This window comes from Paracoccidioides lutzii (genome assembly GCF_000150705.2).
Source record: "Paracoccidioides lutzii Pb01 unplaced genomic scaffold supercont2.27, whole genome shotgun sequence".
Taxonomy (NCBI): Eukaryota; Fungi; Ascomycota; class Eurotiomycetes; order Onygenales; family Ajellomycetaceae; genus Paracoccidioides; species Paracoccidioides lutzii.
Genome location: NW_015440973.1, coordinates 368,796 through 386,500, shown reverse-complemented (window position 1 = coordinate 386,500; position 17,705 = coordinate 368,796). Strand labels below are relative to the sequence as shown.

General features: G+C 38.1%; 3 protein-coding genes across 3 annotated transcripts; 1 reads left to right on the top strand and 2 right to left on the bottom strand.

Annotated features, from left to right (window-relative positions):
* Window positions 1–3,453: 3,453 nt before the first annotated feature.
* On the bottom strand, window positions 3,454–3,783 carry PAAG_12469 (hypothetical protein; the record flags this gene model as incomplete). Its single annotated transcript, XM_015847951.1, has 2 exons — window positions 3,454–3,675; window positions 3,754–3,783. The coding sequence occupies 2 exons, from the start codon at window positions 3,781–3,783 to the stop codon at window positions 3,454–3,456; spliced, it is 252 nt and encodes an 83-aa protein (XP_015702453.1).
* Window positions 3,784–6,291: 2,508 nt separating this feature from the next.
* PAAG_07940 (hypothetical protein) lies at window positions 6,292–6,555 on the bottom strand (the record flags this gene model as incomplete). Its single annotated transcript, XM_015846379.1, has 1 exon — window positions 6,292–6,555. The coding sequence occupies one exon, from the start codon at window positions 6,553–6,555 to the stop codon at window positions 6,292–6,294; it is 264 nt and encodes an 87-aa protein (XP_015700814.1).
* Window positions 6,556–7,293: 738 nt separating this feature from the next.
* On the top strand, window positions 7,294–8,826 carry PAAG_07939 (hypothetical protein; the record flags this gene model as incomplete). The annotated part of the gene is made up of 2 exons (XM_002790204.2): window positions 7,294–8,172; window positions 8,236–8,826. The coding sequence occupies 2 exons, from the start codon at window positions 7,294–7,296 to the stop codon at window positions 8,824–8,826; spliced, it is 1,470 nt and encodes a 489-aa protein (XP_002790250.2).
* Window positions 8,827–17,705: the final 8,879 nt, after the last annotated feature.

The following is a 17,705-nucleotide window of genomic DNA, read 5'->3' as shown; positions in this document are numbered from 1 at the left end:
GCATGTTGGAGGATATAGTTACAAGACACAGAATTCTCAATGATCACAGACTCACTGAAACAAGATCATTGGCAGATTTGCAGCCACACATCCCTGCTACTGCCCGCCCCCATGTTGCTTCCCGTGCAGGTGTTCCATAATAATTCAGAATTCACCACCCGACTAAGGTGCATCTGCTCTTGACAAGAAGAAGGTTGAGGTTTGGGTTCCTGACAAACACAACAACCCTAAAGTCTCTTAAGATTAAGATTTATATGAATACACGTACGTGCACATAAATGCTCTCCGGACATAACCCACCAGTACGGTAAATGTCACACCCAAGGTACAAATACCAGACCCGGGAAATGCTTGTTGAACCAAGTGATCTCAGCAACAGCCAAAGTAAAGCCGTCGGGTGCCGAAGTTGCAACTTCGAATTAACGTGTTAGGAAATCCCAGGCATCCTGCAACAATTTCAGACCTTGTCTACTGCGTTCTTCGAATCTACTTGGTCAGCTGGAATGACTCGGTTGACTGTTTATTATTATTATTACTCTTTGCCCGTTGAGATATGAGGCTAGCGCAAGGTGCAGCTGTGAAGTTTCGTTTGATAACGCTGTCCCCAAACAGGCGAATTGTCAACGATAATGCTCTTTGCTTTTTCAAGACTTGCCGCTGCCCGAAGGGCCCGATTGGGCGTTTTGACCTTCTGCTAGCGGTTTGGTGGGGCGGATCATAGTCAGAGTGAGTGATCCATCGTGGAATTCAGATGGTTCGGCTGGCGAGCGGAGCAAGCCTCTCCCCGAGAACCTTATTTTCTGTCGTTTTGGCATCCCCGCTCTCCTGCTACTACTAACCACGGGGTATGTAAGTTATCCGTGATTCTAAAGGTTCATATTAAAAATTGTCTTAATACCCTGATAAATTCTTCTCATATGGTAGCAGTGGTGACCATGACACTGAGTGGTAACCTTGGAGTTCATCTATTTCTGCTATGATTTGTTCAGAGTATGTCGCCCACTCTATGAAATGAGATGTTCGCTTCCATCATCCTTATATTATTACATAGTAACACCCACTATTTTTGCATATAGCCTTCATAACTCGGAAAACTCTCATCTTACCAGTGTATTTCAACATGCAGATACAATTCAACCCGTGGCAAGGATGAATGGGGTACATATCATTAGCTACCAGGTACCGCAAGCCGCACCTTGTTTTCGATCGGGGTTTGGTAAACAGGAACCAGCCAGAGTGAGTTCAAAACTTGGAGCAATATTTTAGTAACTACGAATTAAACTCTGAAAACCGTCAAGTGGTCAGTCATCCTTCAAGATGAGATGGAACTTCAAAGAATGAGCTGGAGTTCGGGCCGTTTGTTAGAACTGAAACTCGCATTTGAGACGATGGCAGAGTGAAAATTCAGAACCTGGTCATTATTGCAACCTATTGGCAGACATATCGAACATGCCGCGTACGCACGGACATATCGAAGGCAGAAAAGCAAAAAGCCAGCAAATCGGTCTTTGCAGGCAGGGTGAATAAAAGGTTTGTTTGTTTTGAAATGTTCACAACCTTGTCTGGGCCTCCGCAGAACCAACGTCCATATGATCTGCTCGTTAGTTCTAAGGGTTGGCTCGGGTCATCAACTTTTAAACCAGGACCCTAGAGGCTTGAGGTTTGGACTTCTTCGATCTATACTTACAGCCGTAGAATTCAGTCATCGCAATTGGGATCCCCAGCAACTCGTGAGGTCCATTCGATAGTGCATCGTCATGAACAATAAGTAGTCAGTGCATACGACTTAAGAAAGGATGGACGAGGCCCTCGTACGTAGGATTATCTTCAAAAGGATCCAAAGATAAACACAAAGACCCCGACCTTTTTCACTTTCCTTTGTGTCTCCTAGCTCTGTTATTAACAATAGCGACTACCTTTCAAATCTCTTCATTCATGATAGAGACAGATAAGGGATAGAGTAGTAGGAAAGTGGCGGGTCCTAAACACGAGACACATCGCTCCCATTGTCGATTCGTTTCGTCATTAAGCGGAGCAGTGGCAGCTAGGCGGAAGGTAAAGGACAATTTGCGACTTTCTCATTGAACAATAATGGCGATATGTGATCAGAATGAACTAGTCGCCCTGAGCCTTTCTGTTGTAAAGTGAATGACTGATTCTGTTAACTCGATATCAGGACCATGGTCCAATGGATGGGGCACGAATGAAGACTAGTCGAAGACTGGGAATTTTCCCTCTCAGATTATTTAGGAAGGAAACAGGAAGCACCAAAGACGATCCGCAACCGTTCGGACCCTAGAGTTTGCTGCATAGCACCAGTCGTCATGCACAAGTAATGCTAATGCTCTTTAACAATCCTTTCGTCCTGATGAAAATGGTTCTCAGGCATGAATAAAAAGGGCTCATCTCTAACTCTTCTGAGAACAGCATGAATGATCCCGTCATAGGAATGAGGATCAATTGGACCCAAGTGGAATGCAAATTCGAGGTGGGTCTGCCCCTCATATTTTTTTTTTTTTAAACGGGGTCCTATTTGCTTGGGAGTCGTTAGGCACCCCTGATAATAGTATTGATCAAATCATTGAATCCTTTAGGGCCACTTATATTTGAATGCCCAAACCTGGTTTGCGCTTCAAAAGAACCTGGCTCCCACTTGGCATAACATTCGCCAATTCAGGACAGGTTCGCCTAACTTGTCTAGTTATCACCAGGCCGCAGAGAATGTAATGGATTACCCGGGGAAACTTGAATCTCAAATAGCAGAAATGCCGGATTCACCAGAGGGAGCTAGGAATGGCACTTCGCATCTTTCTTGAGGGAGAGGGATGGACTTTCCGCAAACACCTCTGGTAGGCTTTAATGCTGTCCATCTTTCTTTTTGATATTTGTTAACTAGTGAAGTTGATTTTCTCGATGGACGACGTCACTATGCCACAGCCCTCTCATGGATGACATAATAATAGCCATAAATGCGGACTGGAGTATTGCCATGAGAGAGTTGAGAGAAGTTGAGAATATATCAATTGAGATCCTCCTTTTCAGACTTGCTTCTCACAAATAACCAGTTCCAACAAAATGTTCCATCTTCTGCTAATCAGCAACAACTAAGCCCATTGCTGCACATCACTTCATGTGCAAGAACAAAATGGGGGAAATACATCACTGATGTTGCCAAGGACGTAGTAAAGACCTATTCTGTTAGCTACGTTTCATGCATTCAATGGCTTCATCCTGACTTAGAGATTTTTTTTTTCAGGTGAGGATTGGGATGTCGTCGGAAAAATTATTTTGCATTTGCCCGTTCGTTTTGTTGCCTTGACCGCTAACTATACATCCTTGAAGACTGTTGACCAATAATAACTACATCGTCGACCTCGTTTAAACGCTGCTCGACCTGCCCTTTCAAAAATCAGTCGCCCCACTAAATGCTGAAGTGGCGCGCCATGGTCAAGGTCAAATGCAAATGGCACGCAGCAAACCAGGGCACCAGGAGGAGACGGGGGAGCCGGCGGGTCGTGTGGGGGCAGCATGACCTTCCTGAATGAAGCCGGAGTTCCTTCCATAGGAGCTTAGTTGCTGTCGGTTATCACGGTCATAAATTAACAATGTCTTTTTCGCATCAGGCCTATCAAATTTCACCGTAAGTGCAACTACCGTACTACGGCCATACATGCCCTAGAATGTGGTTTCAGTTATGGACCCTGCGATTTAGCAAATTGGTATCGACAGCCTGAGGTCATCGAGGTTTCAAACCTCTAGTGATTCCATTGTCTTGTTCAGCATTGTGTTGTGCTGTTCATCGACATGGCATGGACATGTCCTTTCAACATTAATACTTTTCCTCCTCAATTAAGGATCAGGACAGACCGTTGGAAACTTTCCGGGGACTGATGTCGCTAAATACCCTAGACACCTGTTTGCCAGGGAAAGGGACTAATGAAAATATCTGACCATAAGTTTCTTCACGCAGTGCGATTCGATTAGAACATCACTTCCATTTCCTTGTCAGATTTCTCAAGTGGTATTAGATGCCTGCAACATCCATGGATTCGTGGAAACGACGACCTACAACAGCTAATTGACTATGTCATTGTACATATTAGCTACCTCCTCATTCTTCGAAAACTTTCGCAAACCTTCGGATAGGAGATTTTATTTCTCGACCAACGCCAAGGTTATGTAACAACAGCTATGGAAAAGCTATCATTTTATCTACTCTCTGAGAGCAGTCTCTTCCATTCTGAAATAAGCGTGGACTGTGACTTAAATCCCAAAGCGAGCTACTGCGAGAGTTCGTAATATGCCAGCCAGGATTGCACTGGATGTATCTGAAATAAGCAAAGCCTGGATAATCTTCCTATGGCTATTTCCATTTTTCAACGTCTCCATATAAAATGCCATTTCAAGTGTCCGAGCAAATGCACGGTGAAAGAGAAATCCCACTCTCTACATTTCCCTTTCTCCCGGTTTCACCCTTCAGTGCTGATCGGCTTCTACCATCCCTGCTGGAAGCAGAAGCATACCTTTGACTATTTCATTTCGGTTTCAGTTGTCGATGCCATCTCAGATCTTGACATGGTGATATCTTGCCAATTCAACTACAGGCGTGTCCTGATGCGTTGAATCCCTTTGAGATGTCTGGTAGAGACCAGGTCCCGGGAATCTTACCAGTGCATGCAGAAGTACGTCCTCCAGAGGATTTCGGTGTCAAATGAATAAGCTAGGGGGACAACTAATGTATCTATCGATTTAGAATTACTTATCTTCAGACATCTACTTGAAAGATAAATGTTGTTCATGCATAATTTCTAGCCCTGTTCATCATAAGATCGATATCACTACATCAACAGAAATCAAGAAGTTGTTCACTGCCAGGATACGATTCTTCCACGATTCTCCTTTCCAGAAATATGGACCAAAAATTGTTGATTTCAAAAATACTATTGAGCACTGGGGTGTTCTTCTGAGATTTAACTATTCTTTTGTTTTATTCCTGATACGTAGCTGATATTTAGCTAATGTTTCCTGATATGTAACCTTGTACTCTTCGTGCTTTTATCAGTATCTATTGTGAGTCTATCTACGTGTGGGATGTTATTTAGAACAACAACAAACAATTCTGTAGGTATGTTGTATTGAATATCCCTTTAACCTGTGTGGTCATGAGCGTCAATGAGGATTTCCCCTTAAGAAGTGGACAATATAGTTTGCCAATCCGGAGCCTTGTGCTAAATTGGACAACCCCCTTCCGTTGTTTCAATGATGGAATAATAAGTACTTTTGTAATATGGGTTTTTTAATGGTTAACTAACTAGTTCAAAAATTATTCATGTCGCAAGGTCACCCCAAAAAAGTAATTAACTTATCCTCGAAAGTTCATTTAGTGCATCCTAACGACGGAAATTGAGTGTAACAGAGGGACAACCTTTGCCTCCTATATTCCTTGATCTTCAATTCCATGAGATTGAGGAATATTTTCAAGGAGACTGACTGTTCGAAGTCAGGAGTTTTCAAGGTTGTTCGGGTTCGTGCGAACCTATCTATGCATGGACGTCATGCACGCTAAAATATGATAGGCTCGCTAAATGAAGGGTGGTGTGGTGGTTGTGGTGGTGGTTCTAGACAACCTTTCCCCTTCCTTCTCGACGACAGATTAACCATCTTTCATCTTTTGACCAAAAATTGTGTCCAGAGCCACATATAGCCATCGACTTGTTCAGATACGAATATCAATCTTTCCAACTGCCAGGTAATCCCAGAGTGATCCTGATTGTTTGTAATTTGTGGTTTATATCATTAGCATTCATTATGTGGCTGTGCCATCAACAATTTGCTCATGCTTGCAAGGAATTCCCAAGGAACATTTCGCAAGCTGCGTGATTAAATACTTCACTAAAATGCATTCCATGCACTGCCTTCTTTCTTCTCGCAAATCTCATGCATGTGAGACAGTTGCATTTTGACGGCTTTTCCTCTCTTGATGTTTAGAAGTGCGCGAACTGGGGGGTTCTCTTCCTCTGATTTCTCTAATTGCTGGCTCCGCAAAATTCCTATCTTCTGCAGTTAGATCAACATGATTTCGCCATTACATTTTATGTAATTACTACAAATTGTTAATTACTTATTTGGTTTTGTCATTTTTTTTATTAGAAATGACAGGCTGTATAAGCAGTCGCAAATGAGCAAAAAATTGGGCTTGTCCAAGCCTTCTTACAGTCTATGCCTGGACTTGACGCTGGCAGGATTGAAGCATCCGAATCATCTAGATAATGATGTCTTGCAGCTTGTCCATCAGTTCTTCCGCATTGTGCCTCTGGGGAGGAAGAACAATTCTCTAGCAAACTTGAGTCTCTTGGTTTTGCATGTAAATGCCAAGTAGACTTTGTCTTCCATCGTGTCCAGGGGCTGGTGGAGGCCCTCAGGTTCCTGATTCTGAACTTTAGAAGGTAATGCCCGGTCAAAACGTGGGCAGAACAGATCAATCTGATGATCAGTTTCAAAGAGCGTCTGTGGATGTGTAGCAACAGCTTCTATCTGCACTGTTTCTGCCGCCATGCTGGCCGGGAAGACGCAAGAGAGAACCGCGCAATAAACAAAGGAGGTCACATGGGGTCACCGCCTAAAGGTTGCTATACACAACCCACAAACACACGACCATACACGACATCGCCGGCACACTCCTTTGTTTTGACATCTCGCTCTCAACCCTGTCATCACCTTCTCAATAGCGTTCACATCTTCTCTTCTCTTCAAGACCCGATCCTAGACTCTTGACACAAACTCCTTTGGCGAGTTGATCTGTTTCGAACTCTTCCTGTCATCTCCCTGATACTCTCAGGGTTTCCTTCCTTTTCCCTTCTACATCACGCGCCCTTTGGCAATCCGCTGTCATTATGCATGTCCATGCTGCTATGTGGGCGGGATTTATTGCCCTAACCGCTGGAGTTCGTTTGCCACGAAGGTAGATTGATGTTTTCTGTGATTCCTGTTGAGTCTTATCTCATCCTCGTCCCGTTGGTTTTCATTCACGTTCCCATGCTGCATTCACATCCCCTATGCGCTCTACCATGAGTGCTCAGTGAAGGGAGCGTGCCCTTCTTTCATTTGACGATTTGAGTGATAAATGCCCTATGGAGTCCTAAACCATAACCCCTTTAATGGAATGCCATTGGTGATTCTACGTTATTTGTTTGATTTGGCTAGTCTTTGGTGCTTCCCTGAACCCACATTTTCAACTGATATGAAAAATTCTTTAGCTGGAATGGTACAAACGCGGAGGTTGTAACTATTACAATGACGTCTTATGTTCTCCCTGAGTCTTGCACGTCTTCCAAGAAACAGACTTTAACCACGACAATCACGGAAACTGTCTATGTCACCATCACTCAGTATTTTTCTTCTGCCCTATCCACAGCAAGCCCTGACTCTGAAGGCAATTCTGTCTGTGAGGCGCCAACTCCTGAATCAAAGAATATCAAGCATGCTACTACTACTGAGGCAACTATAACGGCAACAGTTTACCCAATCCCAGTTTCTGAGTACACGACTATTGTCACATCCTTTTTAACTAAGGTAATTACCTTGACTTTAATTGATGCCCCAGTGTCAAGCTATTTGGCAAACGAACCGATATCACAGTCCATTACCCCTGTGACTCATCGCAGCACTGAGGCGTCTCAGATATTAATCACTCAGCCTTCTCCATCCGCTAGCACTACGTCTTCTACTCCCGTCTCTTCAACCAATTCATCCACTCATCTTACCTTCCCCACTCCATCCCCATCCACTAAAATTGCACCTACTACTTCAGCGATTCCAACCACACTCTCAGCTGTTCCTTCTAGGGCATATGGCTCAAGCGGATGGAACTCCACAATCCCGACCAGCACGATGGCCCAAGGAACAGGGATACTGATTGTTTCAGGAGTTCCAATCCCTAAGCCTCCATTTCTGTCCCAGCCAGCAAATGAACCCATCAGCAAACGACAAGTTGGAGCTATGGTTACCGCAACCATTAACGACCGGGTTGTCTCGTGGTTCAACGTATGGAAGGGCTCTCCATTGTCATCCCCAGCTCCAAGCCCGACATCAGTTGTTGAGAGCACCAAGACGATAACTACACCTTCATCAGTTCCGACAAAGTGTGGAGAATTGGGTGAATTTACCATGGATGTAAGTGCAGTCGCATTCCGTCATTCATCATTTGAAACACTACTAATTTCTAACCACATCCAGTTTGACGACCTGCCGAGGTTTTCCCCAGCTGATAATAACACTGCTCCATTTCCTCCAATCTTCAACCCGTATTACCATCTTTTCTTTTCTGACGGATGGGCTTATGGTCCCCCTCCAACTGAACCATATCCTCCTATTTCCAACCCTCACATAGGAATCTACGTTCCTTCGGCAGGCGAGGACAACCACGGCTCCCCATATGCAGGGCTGCTAGCTGGAGGTCAATTTGGCGCAGGTCCCCGTAGTAGCATTAACACATTCTGGTTTGACGCTTACTCCGCCTATTTTGGCTGCGACAATGGCTCTACGAATAACTCTTGCGCAGTCACGGTGTCAGCAGTTAGATACTCAACGGTGACCCGAACAGAAGAGGATGCTGGAACCCGCACATTCACCCTCCCACCATGCCCTGACTACGAAAACTGTGCCCTTTCTCCATTGGACTTTGGTGATAGTTTTAGTGGCATCAGCGGTCTCCAGTTTTCAGCATTCGTTGGAGATAAGCCTGTCATCTGGTTTATTGACAACATCAAAATGAACTGGTATAACAATTCTTGTACTGCTGGTTTAGAGCGCTTGCGATCACGTTGATGGATCTCTGATATCCCTACGGAATCAAAGAGCGAAGCGAAGGTCAAGTGACCACTTGTCCAATTATTTTCGAGAAAATTATTTGTTTTTATTAAGTGCTTGATGTAGATCTTATGGTTCATATATTTTAGATGGAAGGCTCGTTTTGTTACTGCTTTCAAATACCCCTGTCAACTGGTAAATCGGGATCAGAAACTGAAGTGGAAAATTATGTATTGTACAACTGCTGTTAGTTGATGCCTGATGTTTCAATGACTTTGAGCGTTTTCGACAACGCCATTGATAGCTATGGAAAAATGGTTCTTAGTTAGCTATTCATATCCTGCAAATAGCCAGCACAGCTTTCAACATATTATTAATAAGGGGTATCTCATCTCCAGTGCACAAAACATGTAAACTACAGATACTTGAGCCTTGAAATTTTTGTTGCCTAAATCGAACTTTCACATCAGTGTTCGGATGACAACGTAATCCAGCGGACCACCGGAGCGAGAAGCCAAAATCAAATAACAACCCTTATATCTTTTCTAATTAATCAACTGCAATGCGTGAGAAAATTTTAATTGTTACTATAAAATTTTTAATTAAATTCAGTTATAAATATTGTCAATTTGTTTTTTTAAAAAAAAATATATATATAAATAAAATAAATAAATTTTTTATTCATTAATTTTAACATAATAACCTTAGATAAAAGTCAAAAAAATTAAAATATTAAATAATTTCATACTTATTAAAAAATATCTTAATATTTACAAAGATTTTATCAAGCTTTATAAAAAAAATTGACGTTTTAATATACTTTATTGATGAAGAAGATTATCTGTACTTTTATAAAATATTAAAAATCTAATTTAAAACATTTTAAAATAAAAATTATATAATGTAATTTTATACTGAGAAAGTCTTTACATTGAGCAGATCATCAAAATCAGTATATTTCAACTAAATAGATTTAAATTCAAATATTTATACATTATAACACTCAATTAAATTAAATTAAATTAAATGTAATTGAGAATATCTTAATTTTGTATATCTGAGAGTATTGCAATTGCTATAATATAGTAGAGCTTGTAGGTATGATATAGACTTGAAGATAGTAACTTGTAGAGTTAAATAACTTTTTGATCAACAGATGCAGTAGAGGAAATAATAAAATTTTAAGCTTTGTTTCTAGTTAAAACCTTTGTATGTTGAATTTAAAGTCTAAATCTATTTCACTTTTACTTTTTTATTTTATTTATATTGAATATATTCTGATATTACTTTCTTATAATAGTGATGCTGATTATATTATATTCACAAGTTTTGATAATTTAATCAATATCTTCTATTAAATTTTAAAGCTGCTGACTTTTCTTTATAAGATTTTTAATTTTACTCATCTACTTCTGCAATTGGCGTAGATTACTAGATGTTTGAAGTATTTAAAATGATAAACTAAATCTGCTAGATGATAACATAAAGATATGAAGTTAAATATCTAGTTGTTGAATAACATAATTAGACTAGAATTATACTATTCTAGTAGTTCTGAAGTTACTTTAAATAGTTTGAGCTTTGAATATTTCTATATATGCTATTGAATAGATATTTAAAAAGTTAAACTTTCTAATGATATTTATTTTAATCTACATTTACTATTAAACTAGACTTCTATATACTTGCTTTAGAACTGCAAAAATACTCACATCTATTGATTGTATAAAATATAATAAATAAGATGATATATAGAATATAATAATTTTAATATTCTTGTAGATTTGATCAAATTCTGAAGTAAGATAACTATCATATCTATATAAATATATATATATATATATATATAAATCAATTTAATATAGATTTGTTTCTAGAATAAATATTTATATAAATTATTTAAGATATATTTTATTTATAGTCTAGTCATTAAAACTGATATCAAGTCTTCAATCTGCAGAAAGATCTTTAAAAATAATATATGACAATAGAGCTCATTCTGGCATATTGACTGAATCAATCACAGTAACTCATTCTCAATTTCCAGTTGATAGCAGCTTAGTATAAGAGGTTGAACCCCTAGATTTACTCTGGCTGGCTGACTCAGCCTAGCCATTGTTTGCACGTGCGCACGTGATCATGCTATGCAAGCTTGCTTAAGCTTGAGTTCTCATCTCATTCTTTTCTTCCCTTTCTCAAGCAATTCGTCCTTGTTATATAGGAGGACTAGCCTCTAGTTCTTAGAGCTTAACCCTTTACATTATGAATTGCTTCACTCCTTTCATTGATAGGCCACTGGGAGTCTTAATCCTGTATCACAAAGCTCAGCAAATGTGCTGACATATGATAGGCTATTGGGAGCCTTAAATCCTGCATCATGAAGTTCAGTGATAGCACTGATATATGAATAGACTGGGTTAGCAATCATGCTAACAAACAAATGAGCAACATTGAAAATGTCTAGCTGAATGAGATAAAGTGACAGACTTGTACAACAAATACATAAATGAATCAACACAAAGCAATGAGCAGGGATGCCCTCAGCAGCTTTGAACAACAATGAATGATCTTTCTCCAACAGCAGGAACAGGTCCAGTGTGAGAACAGGAATTTAATAGCAGCTCAGCAAGCTGAAATAGCTAATCTACAACAAGCTTTGAACACTCTGACATCAATTCTCTCTCAATTGAATCTGCAATCACTCATTGCAGTCAGAAGACCAAAGATCAAGCTACTGAACTGTGAGAAGTATGATGGTTCTAATCTGAAGCACTACCCTCAGTGAGAGCTAAAGCTTCAATCAAAACTTAAGATTGATGGAAAAGCTTTAGATAATAATGAGGAATGTGCTTGATATGTGTACTCAAGACTAAAAGAAATGGCAGCAGCTCAAGTTTATCTCTGAGTTGAGAATAATAAGGACAAGATTAACTTCATGATAGAGAGCTTACTGAAGCAGACACACATGCTCTTTAGTGATTCTGCATGACAGAAAAAGGCTATGCAAAAGCTCAACAATCTATGACAGAGTAGAAGAGCTCTCTTTGACTTTCTGTCTGAATTTAATCAGCTACTGCTGGAAGCTGATGATCACAGATGAGATGATCACATTAAAAAGAGATATTTGAAATTCACTCTAAGCATGAAGCTGAGGAAAGGCATGATGAGTGTAAGAGAACCATCTCTCTACAAGAATTACTGCAAGGAGCTTAGATTAGTTGATCATCAACTCTCTGAGCTTAAGACTTTAAAACAGTGGTCTAAACATTATGAGGGCAGATCTTCTTCAGATCATACAACATCTAATTCACACTCTCTACTTCATCATGCTGTTCTTGACTAATGAAACTGGTCTCAAGCTTCTGCTGATGATCTGATGAATCTCTCTCCTGATACTGTGACCCCAAGTGCCCACCACATCAAATTGATAAATCAGACAGAGGTTAATCAATGAAGAGAGCAAGGCCTGTGCCTGAGATGCAGAGCTGGAGGTCATATGATTAAGAGCTATCTGTTCAAATCTCTTAAATGCTCTGTCACCTCTATGATAGCTAAGGTAATCTCTGAGCTGGTACTGAACAATGATGATGTGAATATGGGTGGGGATTTGAGAAAAGAGTAGCTCCAACTAAAAGATACTGAAAGAAGCAAAATAAGAAGCTTATGAGAAAGCAATAGAGAAGATTTAAATCTAAGATGATATTCAAACCTTTCACTGTCAATGCTCTAGTAGATAATGTCTTTTTGACTAGAGCAATGATAGACAGTGAATGTAATGTCTATGATCTTATTTCTCAATCCTACATTAACAAGCAGAAGCTCTCATGCATTGAAATTCCCTCTGTTAAAATGACTGGCTTTGAAGACTCTATGAGACTCTCTATGAGCATAGTAACTGGCATTCAAATTGATATAGGTGGTCATGTAACTGAACAGGTCTTTCTCTACATGGTGAATGAGTTACATAGTCATGATATGTATCTAGATGACCCCTGGCTGGCCCAGCAAAAGGTGACTGTGATCCTTCATCAAAGAATTATGAGATTTGAAGAGAGTGGCATAGAGATAGAGTCTAGTTCAAATGCAAAAGCTGATGTGATTTCCATCTCTGCTGTAAGCTTCTCTAGGCTTGTGAGCACTTGAGAGAAGTGAAACATCAAGATCTTCACTGTCAGTTTGGCTGACATTCAAAAGACTCTAGAAGTGAAATCAAAGATTGACCCTAGAGAAAAGCTGCTTGAACATTATCATGAGTTTTTGAATATATTTGATAAGGAATCCACTGACACTCTACCCCCACTTCATGGCCCAGGTAGAGATCATGGGATTGAACTGATTAAAAAGGCTGATGGTAGCATGGAACAACTCCCTTAAGGCCTATTATATAATATATCTTAAGAGAAACTACTGGTTTTGCAAAAGACTCTTATAGATTATCTAGATAAGAATTTTATTAGAGTGAGCAACTCCCCTGCAGCCACCCTTATACTATTTGTAAAGAAGTCTGAGAGTGGACTAAGATTCTGTGTGGACTATCAAGCTCTTAACAAAATCATCTGAAAGGATCAATATTCTCTATCATTAATCAGTAAGACTCTACAGTGAATTGAACAGATTAAATGATTCACTAAGCTGGACATTATTGCAGCTTTTCACAAGATTCAAATCATGGAAGGTGATGAGTGAATGACAGTCTTTAGAATCAGATACAGGCTATTTGAGTGGCTGATTACACCCTTTGATTTGGCCAATGCTCTGTGCACATTTCAAAAATATATCAACTGGGCATTACATAGATATCTGGATGACTTCTGCTCAGCTTATTTAGATGACATCTTGATATTTTCCTCAAGAAGCTTATAGGAGCATTATGAGCATGTACAAAAGATGTTTATGCATCTATAGAAAGCAGGCCTACAGGCAGACATCAGAAAGAGTGAGTTTGAGATGAACAGCACAAAATATCTTGAATTCATCATTGAAGCAGGCAAGGGTATATGAATAGATTCAGAGAAGGTTAAAGCTGTTTTGGAATGAGTGACACCTACTACTCTTAAAGGTATATGAGGATTTTTAGACTTTGCCAATTTCTATAGATGATTTATCAGGGATTTCTCAAAGATCATGACCTCACTGATGATTCTTACATGCAAGAATGTTCCTTTTTTATGAATGAGCAAGGCTGAGGAAGCTTTTAAGTGTCTAAAATTAATGTTTATCTCTGCTCCAATCCTGCTTCAATTTAACCCTGACTGTGAGACTATATTGGAAATAGACTTCTCAGATTACATCTCAGGAGGAGTGCTGCTACAATATGATAAGCAGAGCATTCTACACTCATGTGCCTTCTTCTCTCACAAGCATTCACCTGCAAAATGCAACTATGAGATTCATGATAAGGAGTTATTAGCAATAATTGAGTGTTTAAAGATATGAGACACTGAGCTACAAAGTGTAAAGAAATTCAAGATTCTCACAGATCATAAGAATCTAGAATACTTTATAACTACACACAGACTAAATAAAAGACAGCTATGTTGGATGGATATTCTCTATCAATTCAACTTCAGAATTGATTACCAGTCATGGAAGTTGAATGCTGAACCAGACATTCTATCATGAAGAGAGCAGAACATGCCACAGAGTGCTGATGATGAGAGAATCAAGCAGAGGCAAGCTCAACTACTCAAGTTTAATGTACTGACATCTGGAATGGAACCAATAGTGGCTGCTGTCAATGTGAAACCTGAGATGTCTCTTCAAGCTCAGTGAAATGAGGCTCACAAAAATGATAAGATTCTGCAGCATCTGGAGCAAACTCTTCATAAAAGAAGATTCAAATTTCCTTTTGAACTTGGCATTAAGACCTCTGTCTCTGAGTGCTCTTTAAATGAGAACAGAGAGCTTTTCTTTTGAGATTGTAAGTGAGTGCCAGACTTCAAACCTCTTCAAACCAGATTAGTACATGAGACTTATGACTCATCTCTTACTGGCCATCCTGGGTGGGAGCAAATGGCAGGAGTTCTAAGACATGAGTTCTACTGGCCAGGCTATGCTGCTGATGTGAGAAGAATGATCAGAAACTGTCATCTTTGCAGATCAAACACCATATGAAGAGATCAACATCAGAGACTGCTTAAGCCTCTCCTCATTCCTGAACATATGTGGTAGAAGCTTTTCATGGACTTTATCATGAACTTACTGAGCTCTAAAGAATACATGAACATCATAATTATAACAGATAGACTGACCAAGAGAGTTATATTAAAAGCAGTTAAGAAAACTGATGTAGAGACAGTGACTAGAGTGTTCCTTTGCAACATCATTCCTTGACATGGCATTTCTAAGATGATAGTATCAGATTAAGGATCAGCTTTCACAAGCATGTTTTGAACTTGAGTGTGTGAGAAATTAGATATTAAGAGATGACTTTTCACAGTTTATTACTCAGAGACTGACAGAGCTACAGAGTGAATGAATCAGACTCTGAAAATCTATCTACACAAGTATATTAGCTTTCAACAGGATGACTGGTGTGAATGACTCTCTCTAGCAGAGCTGATCATCAATAATAAAGATGCTGCCTCAACAGGTGTGAGCTTATTCTTTTTAACACATCTTTTCCATGTCTTCTTCATTGATATAGCTGATGCACCCTCTGTTGAAACACCACATAATCTCATTGAGTTTGCAGATGATTATATGAGAAAAACCTGTGAAGTGTTGAAGTGAGCTCAAGTAAAAATGACAGATGCTCAGTAATCTCAAGAGAAATATGTGAATAGATAAAGAGATCTGGCTTCAAGCTTTCAACCTGGAGATAAGATCTGGTTGAGCTTAGAGAACATGAGAACTAATCACCTGTGCAAGAAGCTAGACATGAAATACAATCAATATACTATGCTAGAAAAGATGAAATCTCATATTTATTGACTGAACATCTTATCTGACATTCATAATGTCTTTAATGTAAAGCTTCTACATGCTGTGGTGACAGATTCCCTGCCTAGTCAGAGGCAAACTGACTGACAGCCACCTGCTATAGAGATCTCAAAAGGACCTGAGTTTGAGATTGAGAAAATTCAGAGTGAATGAATCTATCAGAGGAAAAAGTAATACCTCATTAAATGGGTAAGTTGAGCTGAGTTTATGTGGAATGACATGAGTCTCTTACAAGAAGTGAAGGTCTTGAACACTTGGGAGACCTCTCAGCAGGCAAAATTAGATGTAAAGAGGGCTTTAAATAGTTGTAAAGGCCTGCAACAAAGAGGGAGAAGGAAGGTATTATAAGAGGTTGAACCCCTAGATTTGCTCTGGCTGGCTGACTCAGCCTAGCCATCATTTGCATGTGCGCACGTGATCATGCTACGTGAGCTTGCTTAAGCTTGAGTTCTCATCTCATTCTTTTCTTCCCTTTCTCAAGCAATTCATCCTTGTTATATAGTAGGACTAGCCTCTAGTTCTTAGAGCTTAACCCTTTACACTTAGTCTAACTGTAGTACTTACTATTAATAATAATCTTAGTAGTTATATAGAGTTCTATTATAAAGTCAATTTTATCAAAGTTGTATATATCTTTTAATAAAATTCTATACTTAATAATTATATTTCTCAAGATTTTAAATCAGCTCTAAATAATTTTTATATCTTCACATTTTACCTGGTCATGATTATAATATATAAAATAGTAGTTTTGAAGCTTTATACAATATTTAATCAGTCTTAAAATTCAGTTCTTACTAATCTAGAAGAAGTAGTACTATAATACTGTAAGATAAAAAGATAATTAATTATATTTTTAATAAATGCCAGTTTAGAAAAAAATTCTTATTTAATTAAATTTAACACTTATTGAACTAGTTTATTCTCTTTAGCAGAAGATAATATATATAAATTTGCATATAAATTCATATATGAAGATCAGTTATGAAGTTGATAAATAAGAGTTGAATATAATATATTAAATAATTTTACAGCTTCATAAATTAAAAATATTTTTTACTTTTTAATAGTATTTATTATAAGTTTAAGCCTTCTCTCTTACTTTAAAGAATTTTAAGTCTTTTTATTAGAAATTATTTGTATAATTATATATTAAAATAAATATATAGTTAAATTAAAAAATATTTTAAACTGATAATTTACTCAGTATGATAATTCACTTAGTATATAATTATATTAAAAAATTTATAATTTTTTACTTATTAAATATTTAAATTATAAAATTATATTTAAAATTATTATTTAAAAATTCTATAATTCTGAAATATTTATTAATATTTTTTATTTTATTTGAAGCTACTATTATTATCGCTTTATCATTATCTAATATAAATACTGAAAAAAAATACTAAAGCTTTTATCAATTTCTAAATATATTTAATAAAATATCTTTATAGACTTCACAATATTAGTTATTAAAAATAATAAATATTAAAATATTATAATTAATAATTATTAATTATTTTAGTAAGAATATTATTCTGTAATTATATCAAGAAGTTACACTCTACTTATTATGTTACTCAGATTTTGTCTGTGAAAATATTTGATGTGGATAAACTAAGTGTTAAAAAAAAGTATAAACACTATATTGATATTGTCAGAGAGTAGAAGAATAGACGCTGAGAGCACTGAGAAGAGGATGACGATGGGTGAAAATGTAGATGTAAAATTCAATAGTAGCTAACCACTGAATCTTTTGAAAGGAATTTAAAGATTCAGAGTATTTATATATATAAATAAGGATAATAAATTTTACCTTTAATTTTCTCTGAAATGAGAAAACAGCGATATAAGGTATGATTTTCCATGAAGTACCTCGGGAACTTAATTCTTCATGAAGTGCTTTAGACAGTGTGAGGGCAAGTATGAGGAGTCTTGGAATCATACTGTCT